This window comes from Caloenas nicobarica, chromosome 12 (assembly GCF_036013445.1).
Source record: "Caloenas nicobarica isolate bCalNic1 chromosome 12, bCalNic1.hap1, whole genome shotgun sequence".
Taxonomy (NCBI): Eukaryota; Metazoa; Chordata; class Aves; order Columbiformes; family Columbidae; genus Caloenas; species Caloenas nicobarica.
In genome coordinates, this window is record NC_088256.1 from 1,689,988 (window position 1) to 1,705,900 (window position 15,913).

General features: G+C 46.8%; 1 protein-coding gene across 8 annotated transcripts in view; it reads left to right on the forward strand.

Moving 5' to 3' along the window:
- Positions 1 to 15,913, forward strand: part of ENOX2 (ecto-NOX disulfide-thiol exchanger 2) — a 66,082-nt gene that overhangs the window by 17,718 nt on the left and 32,451 nt on the right. For all 8 annotated transcript variants that reach the window (XR_010606888.1, XR_010606889.1, XR_010606890.1 and 5 more), the window contains exons 2-4: positions 3,202 to 3,345; positions 7,744 to 7,875; positions 13,581 to 13,736. Coding sequence is in view for 5 of the 8 variants with exons in the window: in XM_065643490.1 (XP_065499562.1) it covers positions 3,202 to 3,345; positions 7,744 to 7,875; positions 13,581 to 13,736 (432 nt within the window). In the remaining 3 variants the exon portion in view is untranslated. The remainder of the gene's footprint in view (positions 1 to 3,201; positions 3,346 to 7,743; positions 7,876 to 13,580; positions 13,737 to 15,913) is intronic.

Sequence of the window (15,913 nt, forward strand, 5' to 3'; positions counted from 1 at the left end):
TAAGGTGGATGATCGCTGTTAAAAAGATAGATGGACAGCTGTGTGTAAAACCAACATGCAGTGTGCTATCAGGAAAAGGTGGTACATACCATCCTAACTGTTCTGGTTTTAGATCTTTACCTTAGATTTCCTTAATTTCTATATGCCAATCTAAATTTATTCTTGAGTAAACGTAACTCATCGGTTGATCTGCTCTATCATCAATAACGTGCTCTGAGCAGCAGGACTCTGAGTGCTGTGCTCCTTTAAATGAGTGTCCGGAGGCACTGCCAGCATCTCCTGGGGCGGCTGAGCGCCCGTGGTGCCCGCAAAGGAAAACCCGTTCCTGTGCTGCGGGAGGTGGAACTCGAGCCATGAGGCTGAAGAAGTTTGGCTGCGCTCTGATAGTGGATCCATCACTGGGCTGGGGAGCTGGGTCCGGTCGGCCGTGTCTGTGAGCTCCGCTCTTTGTGGGGGTGCGTTGCAGAGCGCCCGTCCTCAGCTGCGAAGGGCAGCAGCTGCTCGCCAGGCTCCTTGAATAAAAATTGCAATAGCACCTTATGTTATTGAAGATCACTTAACATGTGCCTTGGTTTTTGCTAGTAAATAATTCTGAGCGAGTTCACGACTGGTGACAAATGGGGTGAAACTTAAATAACTATTAAAAATGTGTTCCTGGATTAGAAGAAATGGAAAAAAATCTGGCCTCTGAGTTTCCAAACTGGGAAGTACTGTACAACACAGGAAAGTTGCACCCCCGCTTTACAGTATCCAACAGTTTGATTTGTGTGGGTCTTGTGATGCATTGGCTGCAGTGACCATGAGATGGTGGAGTTCAGGATCTCATGTGGCAGGAACAGAATACCAAGCAGAATCGCAACCCTGGACTTCAGCAGGGCCAACTTTGGCCTTTTCAAGCAATTGCTAAGGGAAATCCCATGGGAAAGGGTACTTGAAGGTAAAGAGGCCCAAGATAGTTGGTTAACTTTCAGGGACTGCTTCTGCCAAGCTCAAGATCAGAGCATCCTGATGTGTAGGAAGTCAAGGAAGGGAGCCAGGAGACCTGCGTGGTTAAACAGGGAACTGCTGCGTAAGCTCAAGTGGAAGAGGAGAGTTTACAGATCATGGAAGGAGGGGCTGGCCGCTTGGGAAGAATATAAGGCTGTTGTCAGAGGATGTAGGGAGGCAACTAGGAAAGCTAAGGCCTCCTTAGAGTTAAACCTGGCAAGAGGGGTCAAGGACAACAGAAAGAGCTTCTTCAAATACATGGCAGATAAAACTAACACCAGAGGCAATGTAGGCCCACTGATGAATGGGGTGGGTGCCCTGGTGACAGAAGATACAGAGAAGGCAGAGTTACTGAATGCTTCTTTGCCTCTGTCTCCACTGTCCTGAGGAGCCCTGTACCCCTGGGGCCCCAGAGGAAGGCAGGACAATGGAGGAGTTTGCCTCAGTTGATGAGGACTGGGTTAGGGAGCAATTAAGCAATCTGGACATCCATAAATCCATGGGTCCAGATGGGATGCACCCGCGGGTGCTGAGGGAGCTGGCTGGAGTCATTGCTGGACCACTCTCCATCATCTTTGCCAAGTCTTGGGAAAGGGGAGAGGTGCCTGAGGACTGGAGGAAAGCAAATGTCACTCCGGTCTTCAAAAAGGGCAAGAAGGAGGACCCGGGCAGCTCTAGACCGGTCAGCCTCACCTCCATCCCTGGAAAGATGACAGAACAACTTATCCTTGGTGCCATCTCAAGGCATGTCAAGGATAAGAGGGTCATCAGGGGCAGTCAACATGGCTTCACCAAGGGGACGTCGTGCTTGACCAACCTCATAGCCTTTTATGAAGACATAACCAGGTGGATAGATGATGGCAAAGCAGTACATGTGGTCTGTCTTGATTTCAGTAAAGCATTTGACACCACCTCCCACAGCATCCTCACGGCTAAACTGAAGAAGTGTGGACTGGACGATCGGGTAGTGAGGTGGACTGTGAACTGGCTGAAGGAGAGAAGCCAGAGAGTCGTGGTCAATGGGACGGAGTCTGGTTGGAGGCCTGTATCTAGTGGAGTCCCTCAAGGGTCAGTACTGGGACCAGTATTATTCAATATATTCATCAACGACTTGGAGGAGGGAATAGAGTGTACTGTCAGCAAGTTTCTTGATGACACCAAACTGGGAGGAGTGGCTGACACTGGAAGGCTGTGCTGCCATCCAAAGACCTGGACAGGCTGGAGAGTTGGGCAGGGAAAAATTTAATGAAATATAACAAGGGCAAGTGTAGAGTCTTGCATCTGGGCAGGAACAACCCCAGGTTCCAGTATAAGCTGGGGAATGACCTGTTGGAGAGCAGTGTAGGGGAGAGGGAGCTGGGGGTCCTGGGGGACAGCAGGATGACCATGAGCCAGCACTGGGCCCTTGTGGCCAGGAAGGCCAATGGGACCTGGGGTGGATTAGAAGTGGGGTGGTCAGTAGGTCAGAGAGGTTCTCCTGCTCCTCTACTCTGCCCTGGTGAGACCTCATCTGGAATATTGTGTCCAGTTGTGGGCCCCTCAGTTCCAGAAGGACAGGGAACTGCTGGAGAGAGTCCAGCGCAGCCACCAAGATGCTGAAGGGAGTGGAGCATCTCCTGTGTGAGGAAAGGCTGAGGAGCTGGGGCTCTGGAGCTGGAGAAGAGGAGACTGAGGGGTGACCTCATTCATGGGGATCAATATGGAAAGGGGGAGTGTCAGGAGGATGGAGCCAGGCTCTTCTGGGTGACAACCAGTGATAGGACAAGGGGCAATGGGTACAAACTGGAACACAGGAGGTTCCACTTAAATATGAGAAGAAACTTGTTCCCGGTGAGGGTGCCAGAGCCTGGCCCAGGCTGCCCAGGGAGGTTGTGGAGTCTCCTTCTTTGCAGACATTCCAAACCGCCTGGACACCTTCCTGTGTAATGTCGTCTGGGTGTTCCTGCTCCGGTGGGGGGATTGGACTGGATGAGCTTTCGAGGTCCCTTCCAATCCCTGACATTGTGATTCTGTGATCCTGTGATGTAGGTGAGTGATGTTTTAAAGTGATATTCAGTGTAACACTAAGGTCAGGCGTAGCTGAGGACAGTAAACAGGAGGCACAGCTCCAGGGGCCTGACGAGTTGCTTGTACTTGGGTTTGGGCATTTCTCTTATTACAGTGATCCTGAAACATCACAAAACAGTTTAAAGAAAGTGTATTTTTCTCTTTTAGGCTTAAACCATCTGTCCTTGAACCCTGCCAGCAATAACAAATCTCTGCAGTTCGGCAGCGCTGCTGGCCCGCAGGTGGTGGAAAGCCCAGCCGAGAATGGAAGCGACCCAGGCAAGAAGAGGAAGAGAGCAAATGTTCCTCCAGGTGAGCTGGGGAGCAGCTCTGTCACTGGTGATAGGGGAGGGATCCACATCAGTGCAGACCGAAAACAGTTGCTAGGCTAAGGTGTTAATGCAGAAGGGGAAAGATGGAAATGAAGTTGTGGTCTGGGACCGCTTGGTGTTCATGGTTCCATGTTGGTATGGTTTTGGGTGAGTGCTCGTTGCTGTCTCTGTGCAAAAAAAGGTAACTTTTCTATTATTATTTTTTAAGCATTGTGGAATCTCTATAACTGTCCCAATAGATATATCTTTTTTTTCTAATTGGACAATATCTCATTATTAAAATCATGACCCTAATGAAAAGCATAATAAGGCAGATCAGCCTGAATGACTGCAGACATTCATGTTTAAGATAATGTAATAAAAGCAAATTGTTAATTGGACCATAACAGCTTCTGATGTTGTAATATCTAAGAGTCTTATGGAAGCCGGTATCTAAGAAATTTTCCTTGTGTTTCTTGCAGAGTGACTGGGGGGAAAAAAAAAGACTGAAATGTCTTTGCAGATTATATTGTGGTTCAAAACTGCAATCCCACCAGCATGGCTGGGGAAATGTCATATCTGCTCATGCCATGAAGAAGAGATGTTACATCCATTGCGTAAATAGCAGCCCGGGGGACTTTGTTGTGTAGCTTTGCCGTAGAGAGGTGCCAGTGCAGGACGGGAAGGACCAGGCTGGACTGGAGGCAGAGGTGCCGTTTTGCAGCAGAAGGTCGTCTTGCTGAGGGAAGGTGGTGAGCAAAGCCTACAGTTGCAGAAAGAGAGGTTGAAATGTAGTTGGGTAGAGAGAAAGTCCAACTCAGTTTTCCTGAAGAGAAAAATCCTTTAAAGGAAACTTGAAGGAGAATCCGGAACTTTACAGATAATAGTCCAGCACAGTTTAGGGAGGTTTTGAGATGGTGACAGTGAGAGCGCAGCAGAGCTCCACTGAGAGTGGGGAGCTTAGCGTCTTGACCGAGGGCTTGTTCTGTCCTGATGTGTCTCCTTCCCCTTCTCATTTGTGTTTGTATGAGCTGTCTCCTTTATAATTTCTTTCTTGAGAAAATATCTTTTTGCAGCTGCTTTCTATTTTTATCTCTAGATTATATCTGATAAGCCTTTTTTTGGTTACAAGTGTCTGCCGTGCTCACCCTTCTACATCCTCATGTCTTGATTCAACTAAGATGAATCGCCCTAAGGTGTCTCCTTGCAGCCAAAGCAGGACTCCTTTTCCTTTTCTGAGATCCTGTTGTCTCTGTGATACAGTTGGCAAGAAGATAGTTTTCTCATCTCCTTGTAGAGATGATTCTGTGATTTCTCTTCTTCAGTATCCTCTGTTTCTGTCTTTGTGCTTTCACATTGGCAGATGAATGGTGATGACTAAAGTTCACCCTCATCCCAGATCTCCTTAAACAAATAAGTTACAAAATTGGGACAGTTCAGTGTTGATTTTGGTTGTTATTTCAGGAGAGATGGGCCACAGGTTGCAAGAGCTGATTGTTTGAAACATGACTGAGGGAGATCATAGAATCACAGGATGGTTTAGGTTGAAGGACCTTCCCAGCTCCCCCAGTGCCCCCCCTGCCATGAGCAGGGACATCTGCACCAGCTCAGGTTGCTCAGAGCCCCGTCCAGCCTGGCCTGGGATGTCTCCAGGGATGCTTCATTCATCACCTCTCTGGGCAGCCTGGGCCAGGCTCTCACCACCCTCAGTGTACAAAATTCCTCCCTCGTGTCCAGCCTGAACCTCTTTTCTCTTAGTTTAAAACCATCAGCCCTTGTCCTATCGCAACAGGCCCTGCTCAAAAGTCTGTCTCCATCTTCCTTATAAGCCCCTTTTAAGTGAGTAGTGCTGAAGATTAGAGATTTGTACAAGTCTTAGAGGAATAAATTTGTTAGTGTTCTTACGCTGAGGCAAAAGGGATGTTCTTGTGCAAGTTTTTGCCACTTAAAAAGCACTGGGTGAGCATGTTGTCATAACAAAATGCAAGTTAGTGTGATCTATTGAGTTCACAATAGTGTGACTGCCTCTAATTGGTGAACAAATACTGTAATTAAGTACACGTTTCCTTTGCTCACAGGCTGTGATGTGCTGTAGATGGCAACACAACAAGCAGGATCTATCTAACTATGCTGTGAACCTAGAATAGTCAGTCTTATTCCAAAAACCATGCTTGAAGTTGGATTTCATCACTGACAGCTTGAGAGCCGAATTTTCCTTTTTTGAGGGTGTAGTATGTTCTTCCATTCACACTGCTTTAGTTCATATTTGACTTGACTAACTCTGGCTATTAAGCATCACGTCCGAGCCCTTTCAAATGACATTGTTTTCCCTCAGTCAATAAGGTCTGTCAGACAGGGAAGAAATAGCGGTGTGCAGGTGGTATTTTGTAGACAGGTTAACTCCAGTGTAGGTGTTGGGCTCATGCGCAGAGCTTGGTAATGTAAAAGTGATTCAGGTGTAGAGTCTTGTATCTGGGCAGGAACAACCCCAGGTTCCAGTATAAGTTGGGGAACGACCTGTTGGAGAGCAGTGTGGGGGAGAGGGAGCTGGGGGTCCTGGGGACAGCAGGATGACCATGAGCCAGCACTGTGCCCTTGTGGCCAGGAAGGCCAATGGGACCTGGGGTGTATTAGAAGGGGGGTGGTCAGTAGGTCAGAGAGGTTCTCCTTCCCCTCTACTCTGCCCTGGTGAGACCTCATCTGGAATATTGTGTCCAGTTCTGGGCCCTTCAGTTCCAGAAGGACAGGGAACTGCTGGAGAGAGTCCAGCACAGCCACGAAGATGCTGAAGGGAGTGGAGCATCTCCCGTGTGAGGAAAGGCTGAGGAGCTGGGGCTCTGGAGCTGGAGAAGAGGAGACTGAGGGGTGACCTCATTCATGGGGATCAATATGGAAAGGGGGAGTGTCAGGAGGATGGAGCCAGGCTCTTCTGGGTGACAACCAGTGATAGGACAAGGGGCAATGGGTGCAAACTGGAACACAGGAGGTTCCACTTAAATATGAGAAGAAAGTTCTTCCCGGTGAGGGTGCCAGAGCCTGGCCCAGGCTGCCCAGGGAGGTTGTGGAGTCTCCTTCTCTGCAGACATTCCAACCCGCCTGGACACCTTCCTGTGTAACCTCATCTGGGTGTTCCCGCTCCGGCGGGGGGTTGGACTGGATGAGCTTTCGAGGTCCCTTCCAGTCCCTGACATTCTGGGATTCTGTGACTTCCTCCAGCTGATGTGTTCTGGAGGCCTTCAGGAGAGCTTTGGGAGTCTGTGCACTGGGTTGTGGCCCTGGCTTATATGAAAAGAAGGAATATCAACTCTGCTGAGTTTCCGGTTAGAGCTGGGAGGATTTTCATGTAGGTTCTGTCAGTAACACTGTTATTTACCTCCCCACACACTTTTCAAAGCCAGATTTTTTCAAACAAGCATTCTTTTTATGGAAGCTTCATCAAGAAGACAGCATGTGAGACATCTCTGAGTGCAGGTGGGCAGGTTTGGTGTCCCTGCTCTGATTTTGGCAGCTATCTCAAGCTCTGTCTTCTCTCCTCAGCAGAATAATGTCCTGGGCATTGACTGTCAGCTTTTTTGAACTGGATAAGTCCTCCTGTGTTTTTTCCACAAGAAGAAAGTTTGTGTGGGGATTGTGTGGGGTTTTTTGTGTGTGTGCGTGTGCTTTCCCTCTGCAGAATTAACCTCGTATGATATTTTTGCATTTGGACACCTCCAGTTCATACCTGTGCAAACAAAAAGAACAAGCATATATTTTGGTGGTACGTGGAAGTAACCAGCTAAAGGTGTGGGGGACCCAGCTAAATCACCGAACAAGATTTGAATGCTTAATTGAACAACATGTTTGTATAATGTTAATGGTTCCATCTGGATTGCCAGACAACTCTGCAAGACCTTGAGTAAATAATGCTGGTCCTGCTGCTGTCAGCAGCATGACGTTGTTTCTTTGCTTCATTTCTCCTTTTAGCATGGAAGAGAAATGTCTTCAAATGGCACTGGAAGTGCTCTCTGCTGAAACAGACTGACCATCTCTGTTAAATTCGGTGCAATTATGACAATTTATGCCTGCTGAATGTTTGTTCTGTGTTCATAAATCTCTTGGAGGAATCAAAGCACACCCCTTTAATCAGTGTTCCTTTAAGGCCCGTTGGAGCTGTTGATTGTAGTGGATAAACCATAATGTAGATGCTCTTGGAAGCCAATGTTCTCATAGACCTTGCTTCCATAAAATGTCATCTGCTCAGAGGGACAGAACTGTGTTTGGTTTGGTTTTGTTTTCCTCTGTGTTAGGTTCAAATGTGGCTTTGGGTGCTGATCCTGCAGAGCTTTGCTGGGCAGCGTATGCCCTGCAGAAGAGTTAAGATGTGCACTAAGCTGTTAATCACTTTTTCCCCTCTCGGCAGATGGTGGCAGAAATCTGAACCTCGACTCTGTTCTGATGGGCTTGCCAATGTCAGACCCGACTGCCTGGGCCACCGCGATGAACAATCTGGGGATGGCTCCCATGGGGATGACAGGACAGCCCCTCCTGCCCGGTACGTGAGCTGCTCCACGCGCTGCCCGCCGTGGCTTTCGAACACGGCTCTGGGAAGAACCTGCTTCGGTTGAATTAAATAAACACCTATCGCATACAAAAAACATTAATAAGCTGTGTTTTAAATGCATTAGTGTCTGCAAGTGATTTATTTAGAGACCAGTGTTTTAAAACTGGTTTCGGAGGAAATGAGAATATGTGTTTTTTTGATGCAAATAATGGTTATTTTGGGGTAGCTCTAGATACTCTGCAGTGGACAAGCAAGAGTGGTGTTGCTAATTCGGAGTTCGTTACCTGAAGTGCAAAGCCAATCCCACACTCAGAGATGAGATATTGTTTATTACAGAGTTGTGCAAGTCCAGATGCTGGAATAAAGGCAGCATGCCAGGAAGAAAGGTAACAGCCATTATAGACAAAATCTTGTCACTACATTCGCACTCTCAGGACAGTCCTAAAGAGCCAATTGGTTACACATTTGCATATTGGTTACATAATCATTTTGGCGTATAATGAGCAATATTCAGCGGAAGGACACTTCATCCAGCAGTCTCGAGATATATGTTTAAACACGACTCAACTAATTGTGCAGGCTACAGAGTGTCTAAAGCTGCAAGGTCAGTAGTCTCTGTAGTTTCTGATTAGGTGTTTTGCAAGTCACTCTTGTCTTTGTTAGAGGAGCAGACTGACCTAAAACTGAGAGGATTTACTTGCTGACAGGATTCATTTTTTTAAAGTGGTAATGACTACAGGAGGAGCAGAGCTCAGGAAACCAGTGCTATCAAGTAACACATTGTTCTAAGCTGAACTAGAGCTGCTTGAAAGGAAAGGTGGGAGGGAGATGAAGAGGACAGCAAAATGGATATGGCAGAAATTAGTGGAGGATTCTGCTCCAGAAATGGCCACCTTGTCATCCGGAGTACATGTTCATGGGTGGGTCATCCTGTCCAGGATTTCTTAAAGAGCTCCTGTAGGCGCAAAGCTGGGCTGTACCTGGTTTCTCAGCAGTGCAGGATGCCTGTGCATTGAACTCCTGATACGAAATGACTGTTCCAGTGCCTTACTGCATTAAGCGCTTGAGAAGGATGCTGTTTCCTGCCTGAATCATTGCCTGCTCACCTGGGGAGGGAGCACCTCTGGCAGCAATCCTGTTTCTGCTCCTGTGGCATAGAGCAGGTAGTTAGCTGTGCAGCTGGTGCTGTATTTAACAAACAGCATCACTTGCCGTAAGTTTTGCATGCAATCTGTATTCTTCTGTCCCCTAGGCCTTGTCCCACATTTGGTTTTGCTGTAGGGGTGTTGTTTCTGTGTCATTCCCCTGCTTACATGCTTCTGTCAAGTAAAAAATCAACAGAAGTCTATCCTAGGAGAGCACACAAGTTTGAAGCCAGCCTCCCGTTCCCTGCTGTAAGAACAGAGGAAGAGTTCTGAGTCATGTTCATTTTGATCTTCTTGAGATTAGGAGGTCTGCACCCAACACAAACACCTCAGAATGTTTTAGGAGCAAAATATTTTTTTCTGATCTGGCTGCTCTGGCGAATGTGGAGCAGTTCCAAACCACAATGATGGTTTGAAGTTTAGACCAGTTGTTTCTATAGTATCTATCAAAGATGAGAAGTAATGGAAGCTCGATGTGCCTTGGTCCGTCTTTGCTGAAAGTTAGGTGGGAGTAAAGTTTCAGGTCACAGTAAAAAAATGTCTAAAAATGCTTAAAAATGTACCAGCCAATTTCTCTTTCTACCGATGAAGTAAAGCATATGGTTGTGAGATGCTTTGAGAGGACCTCTGTGTCTAAAATGAACGCACAGCACCTTTCGCTCCACCCAGCTACTGCCAGCGTTGTATAAGAGGGGTTATCACAGGTCTCACCAAAAGTATCTGCCAGGCCTGGTGGTTTTGAACTCCTTAGAGTCCTCAAGGTCTTTTACATTTTTTTTTTTTTTTTAAATTTTTATTTTTTTTAAATTTTGTTCTTAAAAATGGAGACTGGCTCTTCTGAAAGCCATGGGCTCAGCTTCTTAACAGAAGCAGCAGATCTCTGCGCAAGCTGGCAAATTCTTGCACCTTGCTGAGCAGGGTTGAGCAATAAGCAGTGGGGCTCACCACAAATCCAGTAACCGCAGGTTCTGTTTGCCCTCGCGTATACACTTTCTACTTTTCATTATAATGTGATAGTTCATTGCCCTACTAGTTCTTTTGCTTCTGATAGTTGAATCCATTCATGCTTTTAGAAAGTGTTTTGCTTAATCACAGAAACACCCATCTTGGCTTTCTCCACCCTCAGACTCCCCAAGTTCCTCTGTTCCTGCATTAAGGACTTTCCCTGATTGGCATCCGTGCCTGTTGCTCTCAGCCAACCTTGAAGCAGTAACAAATCACCAGGACAAGATGAGACTGCTCTTATTTGTGTGAAGAATTACAAAATGTGAAGGGACTGAGTTGAGAGGCTTGCAAAAGCTGTAGCAGTGGGTTCAGCAGCCTGCCCGTGCCACGTACCCAACGTGTCCCCAGCACCTCTGGCTGCCAAGGATGGGGGGAGGTGGCTGAAATGCATCTTGTTTTGCCCCCCATGCTGCCAGCACTGAGGTTGTGCTCTTGATCTCTTGGGTGTATCTATGTCACAAATGGAATCTTGAACTAACGTGGGCATTTTGAACAGTCCGTGCATCTTCCAGCAGGTCATGGTGTGTCTCCCATCCTCACTGTCTCAGCAGTGAGGTCTTTGCCTGTTCCTCTGCGTTCCAGTTGCTCCTGACAGAGCCACGAAGATGCTGAAGGGAGTGGAGCATCTCCCGTGTGAGGAAAGGCTGAGGAGCTGGGGCTCCGGAGCTGGAGAAGAGGAGACTGAGGGGTGACCTCATTCATGGGGATCAATATGGAAAGGGGGAGTGTCAGGAGGATGGAGCCAGGCTCTTCTGGGTGACAACCAGTGATAGGACAAGGGGCAATGGGTGCAAACTGGAACACAGGAGGTTCCACTGAAATATGAGAAGAAACTTCTTCATGGTGAGGGTGCCAGAGGCTGGAGCAGGCTGCCCAGGGAGGCTGTGGAGTCTCCTTCTCTGCAGACATTCCAACCCGCCTGGACACCTTCCTGTGTAACCTCATCTGGGTGTTCCTGCTCCGGCGGGGGGATTGGGCTGGATGAGCTTTCGAGGTCCCTTCCAGTCCCTGACATTCTGGGATTCTGTGACAGGCAGCAGAGATTGCTCCCTGCTGATGTTTTGGAGGACGGCTTCAGGAAAACAAAGAGTTTCATTACCATCTCAGGAGGATCGCAAGGCTGTGTGTAGCCAGGCACGTGCTGTGGAGAGATGGTGTCCTGGGGCATGGCTGCTTCTGGGTGGCTTGGAAGGGCACGTCAGAGCTGCTCTGGTACCCACTGTGTGCCCAGGGACTGGCAGGCCCAGACCAGCAGCATTGGTGTGACTGGTCTAACGCTTCATGGCTGGGATTTGTTTTGCTAGAACAGATGGTGCCAGAGGGGTGGACAGTAATGAGCAGCCCAGCCTACACCCAGGAGGCCGGGGTGCTGCTTTTGGCAAGTGTTCTCCAGCCCTCCAGGAAGCGCTGGCCGGCGCTTGTCACACTTCGTTGGATCAGGGTGTTACTTGCTCAGGTCCTGCAGTTTTTTCTCCAGCTACCTCACATCTTCAGTGAGTTCTGTCACTGAAGGTCACAGCCATCCACGAGGTCACCTTCGTCTCGGACCTCAACTTAGCAATACGCGGATGGAGACCGCAGGGATCTGCGCTGGGGCAGCTCTTCCCTGCTCTGAGTGTTTCAGCCAGGCTCCAGCTCAGGGGCCTCCGTGCAGTTGTAGTTGTACAGGTACAGCCTCAGTCATTCAGGCCGACACTTGTCATTCCTCACAGCCTGTTTTTTCTGGAAACGTGTATGCAGCACGTTTCAAGGATTCACGTGGCACCATCGTAGGGAGCGGTAAAGCTGCCTGTGCTGTGGAATGAGGCTCTGTCTAAAGATAGACTTGCATAATTTTTAATTTTTTTTTGAGACAGCTGAAAATACCATTTAAAAAAAATCAGGCGGGCAGCACTGTTTTCAGCTCTTTTGACAGTATAGTTTCTGAAATCTACTAATGACAGTTTAAATATTAAAATTCTGCAACTTCAATGTCACGCTTTCCAAGCCAGATGTCATAGACCAGGCCATCCCAGCATCAGCTGGCCATGGATAAACGAATGTATCTCATAAGGATACAATTCACATGTATCCCTACATCCGTATTTCACAGCTGGCTGCAGGAAGATTTGTTGTGCCTTCCTCTGAAAACACCTGCTTCCTGGCAGAGGATTTGCCTCAGTTTTTACTATGACTGTTCATATGTGACATAAAATGAACAACACGTGCGCCCAGTGCAAGGAAATCCAAATTAGGCAAGTAAACCAACGTACATAAACTGGGTAGAAATGTAGCCTCAAGTAAAATATTTCAAAACACAATGGAAAACAAAATTAAGGTACTGAACTCAAACATCCAATCTGGGCACCAGAAGTTGTCTTTATCCGGATTACTGTAAGTAGTGGGTTGTGAAGAGAGGAATATGGACACGTTTGCCTACCTAAGGGATACGAACAGCATGTGAACTCATGCCAGCTTAAGATCAAAGGAAAATACTGCCTCTGCACCCCTCAGTTCTGCATATTTGTAACTTTTGTCTGTCTTGCAAAATTAATTTTATCTGTCTACACCTGAAACAAGCAGCCAGATTCGAAGACTCTCTAGTGCTCGGGATTGCACATTCTGTGGGAGCGTCCTGTGGTATTTCGGGCTTGCCAAGGTCTTCAGAGCTTCCTAGAGCTTGGTAGCAGGTAGAGAAGATGATGTGCACTTGCAGGAGGGAGTTGTTGCTGAGCTCTCACCTCAGTAGCACCAGCTGGCCCTGTGGGTACCGCTGCTGGGTGTCCTTACAGCTGAGCTGCTGATGTTCCCAAACTCATGAGCCTTCTCCAAAAGGCGTCTGGGTGCACTGTTTCCATTCTGGTTACCTACAGGTGTCGCTCTCTCAGGGTTCACAACTTCTGAACAGATGAAATACTCCTCCCTAGACAGATCTGTTTAGTTTTATTTGGCGTCGGAGGCAAATCTAAGAGCAAAATCAAAGAAAATTGCTACTTAGATATGGTCAGAGTGCTAACCAAAGCCTAGAAACAAGGTAAGCAGGGTGAGGCTTGCAGCAAGGTGTTTCGTTAAATGCTTCTGTGCATTCTACCCAGAATTATTCTGGCACCTTCTGAGCTGCTGAAATTGCTACAATTCTCTAGTTTGCAAGGTGATGCCCTTAACCCACTGTCACAAGCTGTCTGCATTACTAAACTACATCATGAAACTGGACTGGGTTAGGTTTTACGCTGTTCCCATATGCCACAGATTTCTTTATATGAATAATATAATCCTTACTGGGGAAGGTTTTGACACTAGGGGAGGAGTGGTGTCTACAGAGTAGGAAAAGAAGAGAAAATCTACTTGACTGAGGCAATCAACAATGAAACAGTTTTAAAAGGTGTTCTAAGGGCACAAATCTAAAAGTTCTAGTGAACCGTATTACAGTGTTCCCTCTCAGTTCCCGTTTATTCAGCTAATTTTTGCGGGCACATGTGGGGAGCATTGTCCATTTGCTGTCTGAATAAACAGTTACTATATGAGTCCAAAGCACTCCCTGACTCTCTCATTCTCTCCCCCGTGTAGATTTTGACCCAGCTCTCGGGATGATGACTGGAATCCCTCCCATCAACCCCATGATGCCGGGTTTGGGGATCGTCCCACCGCCCATCCCTCCGGACATGCCTGCTGCCAAGGAGATCATTCACTGCAAAAGCTGCACTCTCTTCCCGCCTAACCCACGTAACTATTTCTGTTTTGTTCTGTTTCTGTCTGGCTATATAGTAATACATGTGTGCGCGTATATATATATATATTTTAAAAAAAAGTATATGAGAGAAGAGCCATTACATTGCCTGGACATAGCAGCTCTGGGGTGAGTCACCACAGACCAGGTGATAGAACAATAGGAAAAGCCTGTTCTTGTCACTGAGTCTTTGCCTTTTCAGTAAATAGCCTTTTCAGTTGTTAGATTGATAAGGAGTGGGGAAAAAAGCATTTCAGTCCCTGGATGTTTGAACTCTAATCTTCATGGCTTGACTCCTGGGTGTTTTATCTGAGGCTTCAAAGATGGTGAGCTCTTGGCGGTGCTGAGTCCGTGCTCTGGGTTTTGCAGAATGCGATGGAAGGAGAGTAGAGGCGGCTGGAAATAAAACAGAAAACTCAGAAACAGTCGGTGTTCTCCAGACTATAGCAAGAAACAAGGATCCCCTTCAAACTAGCTGACTAACGCTTTCTCCTCACTTTTATTAGAAAAAACAGAGGGAGGAAAAGACATCGTTACCTGTCAGTGTGCTGGGCTCGTGCAGGGAAAGGGAAAGGGGACGAAATAGCCAACAAAATGTAGATGTGGTAGAGATAAGGAGGAGATGTCGTGGCTTGGCTTTGGAGGATATACTTAGCTGTTGCTATTAGAAGAGACACGGATCAGTTATGTACTTACCATACCGTCTGTCCCAGTTCTTTTTTTTTTGGACTTACAATTTTTCCAGCCAAGGGACTTCTTGGTACTTGTATTAATTTCCATTACAAGATTCATCTTGATTACTTTTTTTTGGTCAAATCTTATTTTGCCCTCACTCTTTCTTCTAACATGTACATTGCTGTGGTGATCAATTCCTTTCCTGTTTGTTGCAGACTCTGTACGTGTATTTCCCAAGTTGGAGTTCTTACTCATCCAGTTAGACTTGCAGGACAAGGCTTTTTTTCCTTGCTTTGACCTATAGGTTCCAGTTCATTTACTGGAAGCTTTGATTACATTCAAGTCCTTAGAACTTTTTAGACCAGTTCCTCTGACTTCTTGAAGTTGCTGCAAAAATGTTGCTTTTATAGCTTTTCGTTTCAGTTGAAGTGGATCAGCTTGTGGTTGCTCCATCAAGACTGTCTGTTTTAGTGCTAGCTGTTCTCTAATGTCCTTACTACTTATAAATTACTGCCCCATTGATTTCGAGTGTCACTTATTGCTGCAAGAACTACCTGGTGACATGTATGGAGTTGTCATTTGCAATGTCGTCATCCATACATTTGTTCTTTAGCTTTTATCTGAGAAACTTGATGTCATACTCACAGAGTTCTTCGTAGCATGATGTCTTTCTAGAATATTAAAAAATATTTTAAAATTTCTAATATTATCCAAATCCTCTCCTTCAGCATTCTGTGGTCCAAGTAATTCCTGATTTTATCCGTGGTATTCTTTTTTCACTATCTCACAACTGAACCGCAAAGCTGTACCACTAATTTCAGTCCTGCCTGCACATATTCTTGCCTCACTTCATTTGGAGCTTGTCTGGTTTTCTTCCAACAACAATTCTGTTCCATGTCCTACTTTAACAGGCTTAAGTACTCTCATGTAGGTTCCTAGCTGAAGCAAGTACAGTTGTTTCTCCATTTTTCTCCTCTTGCACAGCTTGGCATTTTCTGAATTTCTCGCCTCCTGAACCCTGCCTGGGCACAGAGCTGAACTCTTGAGGTCAAGTCTGCTTTTGTGAAAAGGCCAAGGTCAAGACTGCTGTGTAAAAAAACCTCTTAAATTTGGTCAGTTACTTTCAAAAATGATTACTTCTTGTCTACAGGTTGCTTGTTCTTGGCAAGCTGCTAAAACCTCTCTGCTCTAGAGGGCAGTGCTCTGCTGTCTGACTCATTGTCCTGCTCCAGCTGGACACTGCTGAAGAACCTCTTATCCCTGTTGGTTCTTTGGAGGATGGTAGGAAGAAAATCAATATTAAATATGGCCTTTTCAAGGGCAGCCCCAATGAAAGCAGCTGGGACTGGAAGGGTTCAGTCTGTCCTCTCAGTGCACTGATACCTTGGGCCCACAGTGACAACTACGGAAACAAATAGTGGTGGGACATCAGTGCCAGCCCCGCTGATCATCTCTCCTGAGTGTGTGGCAAAACCTCGGCCTTATCTCATTCTCACAG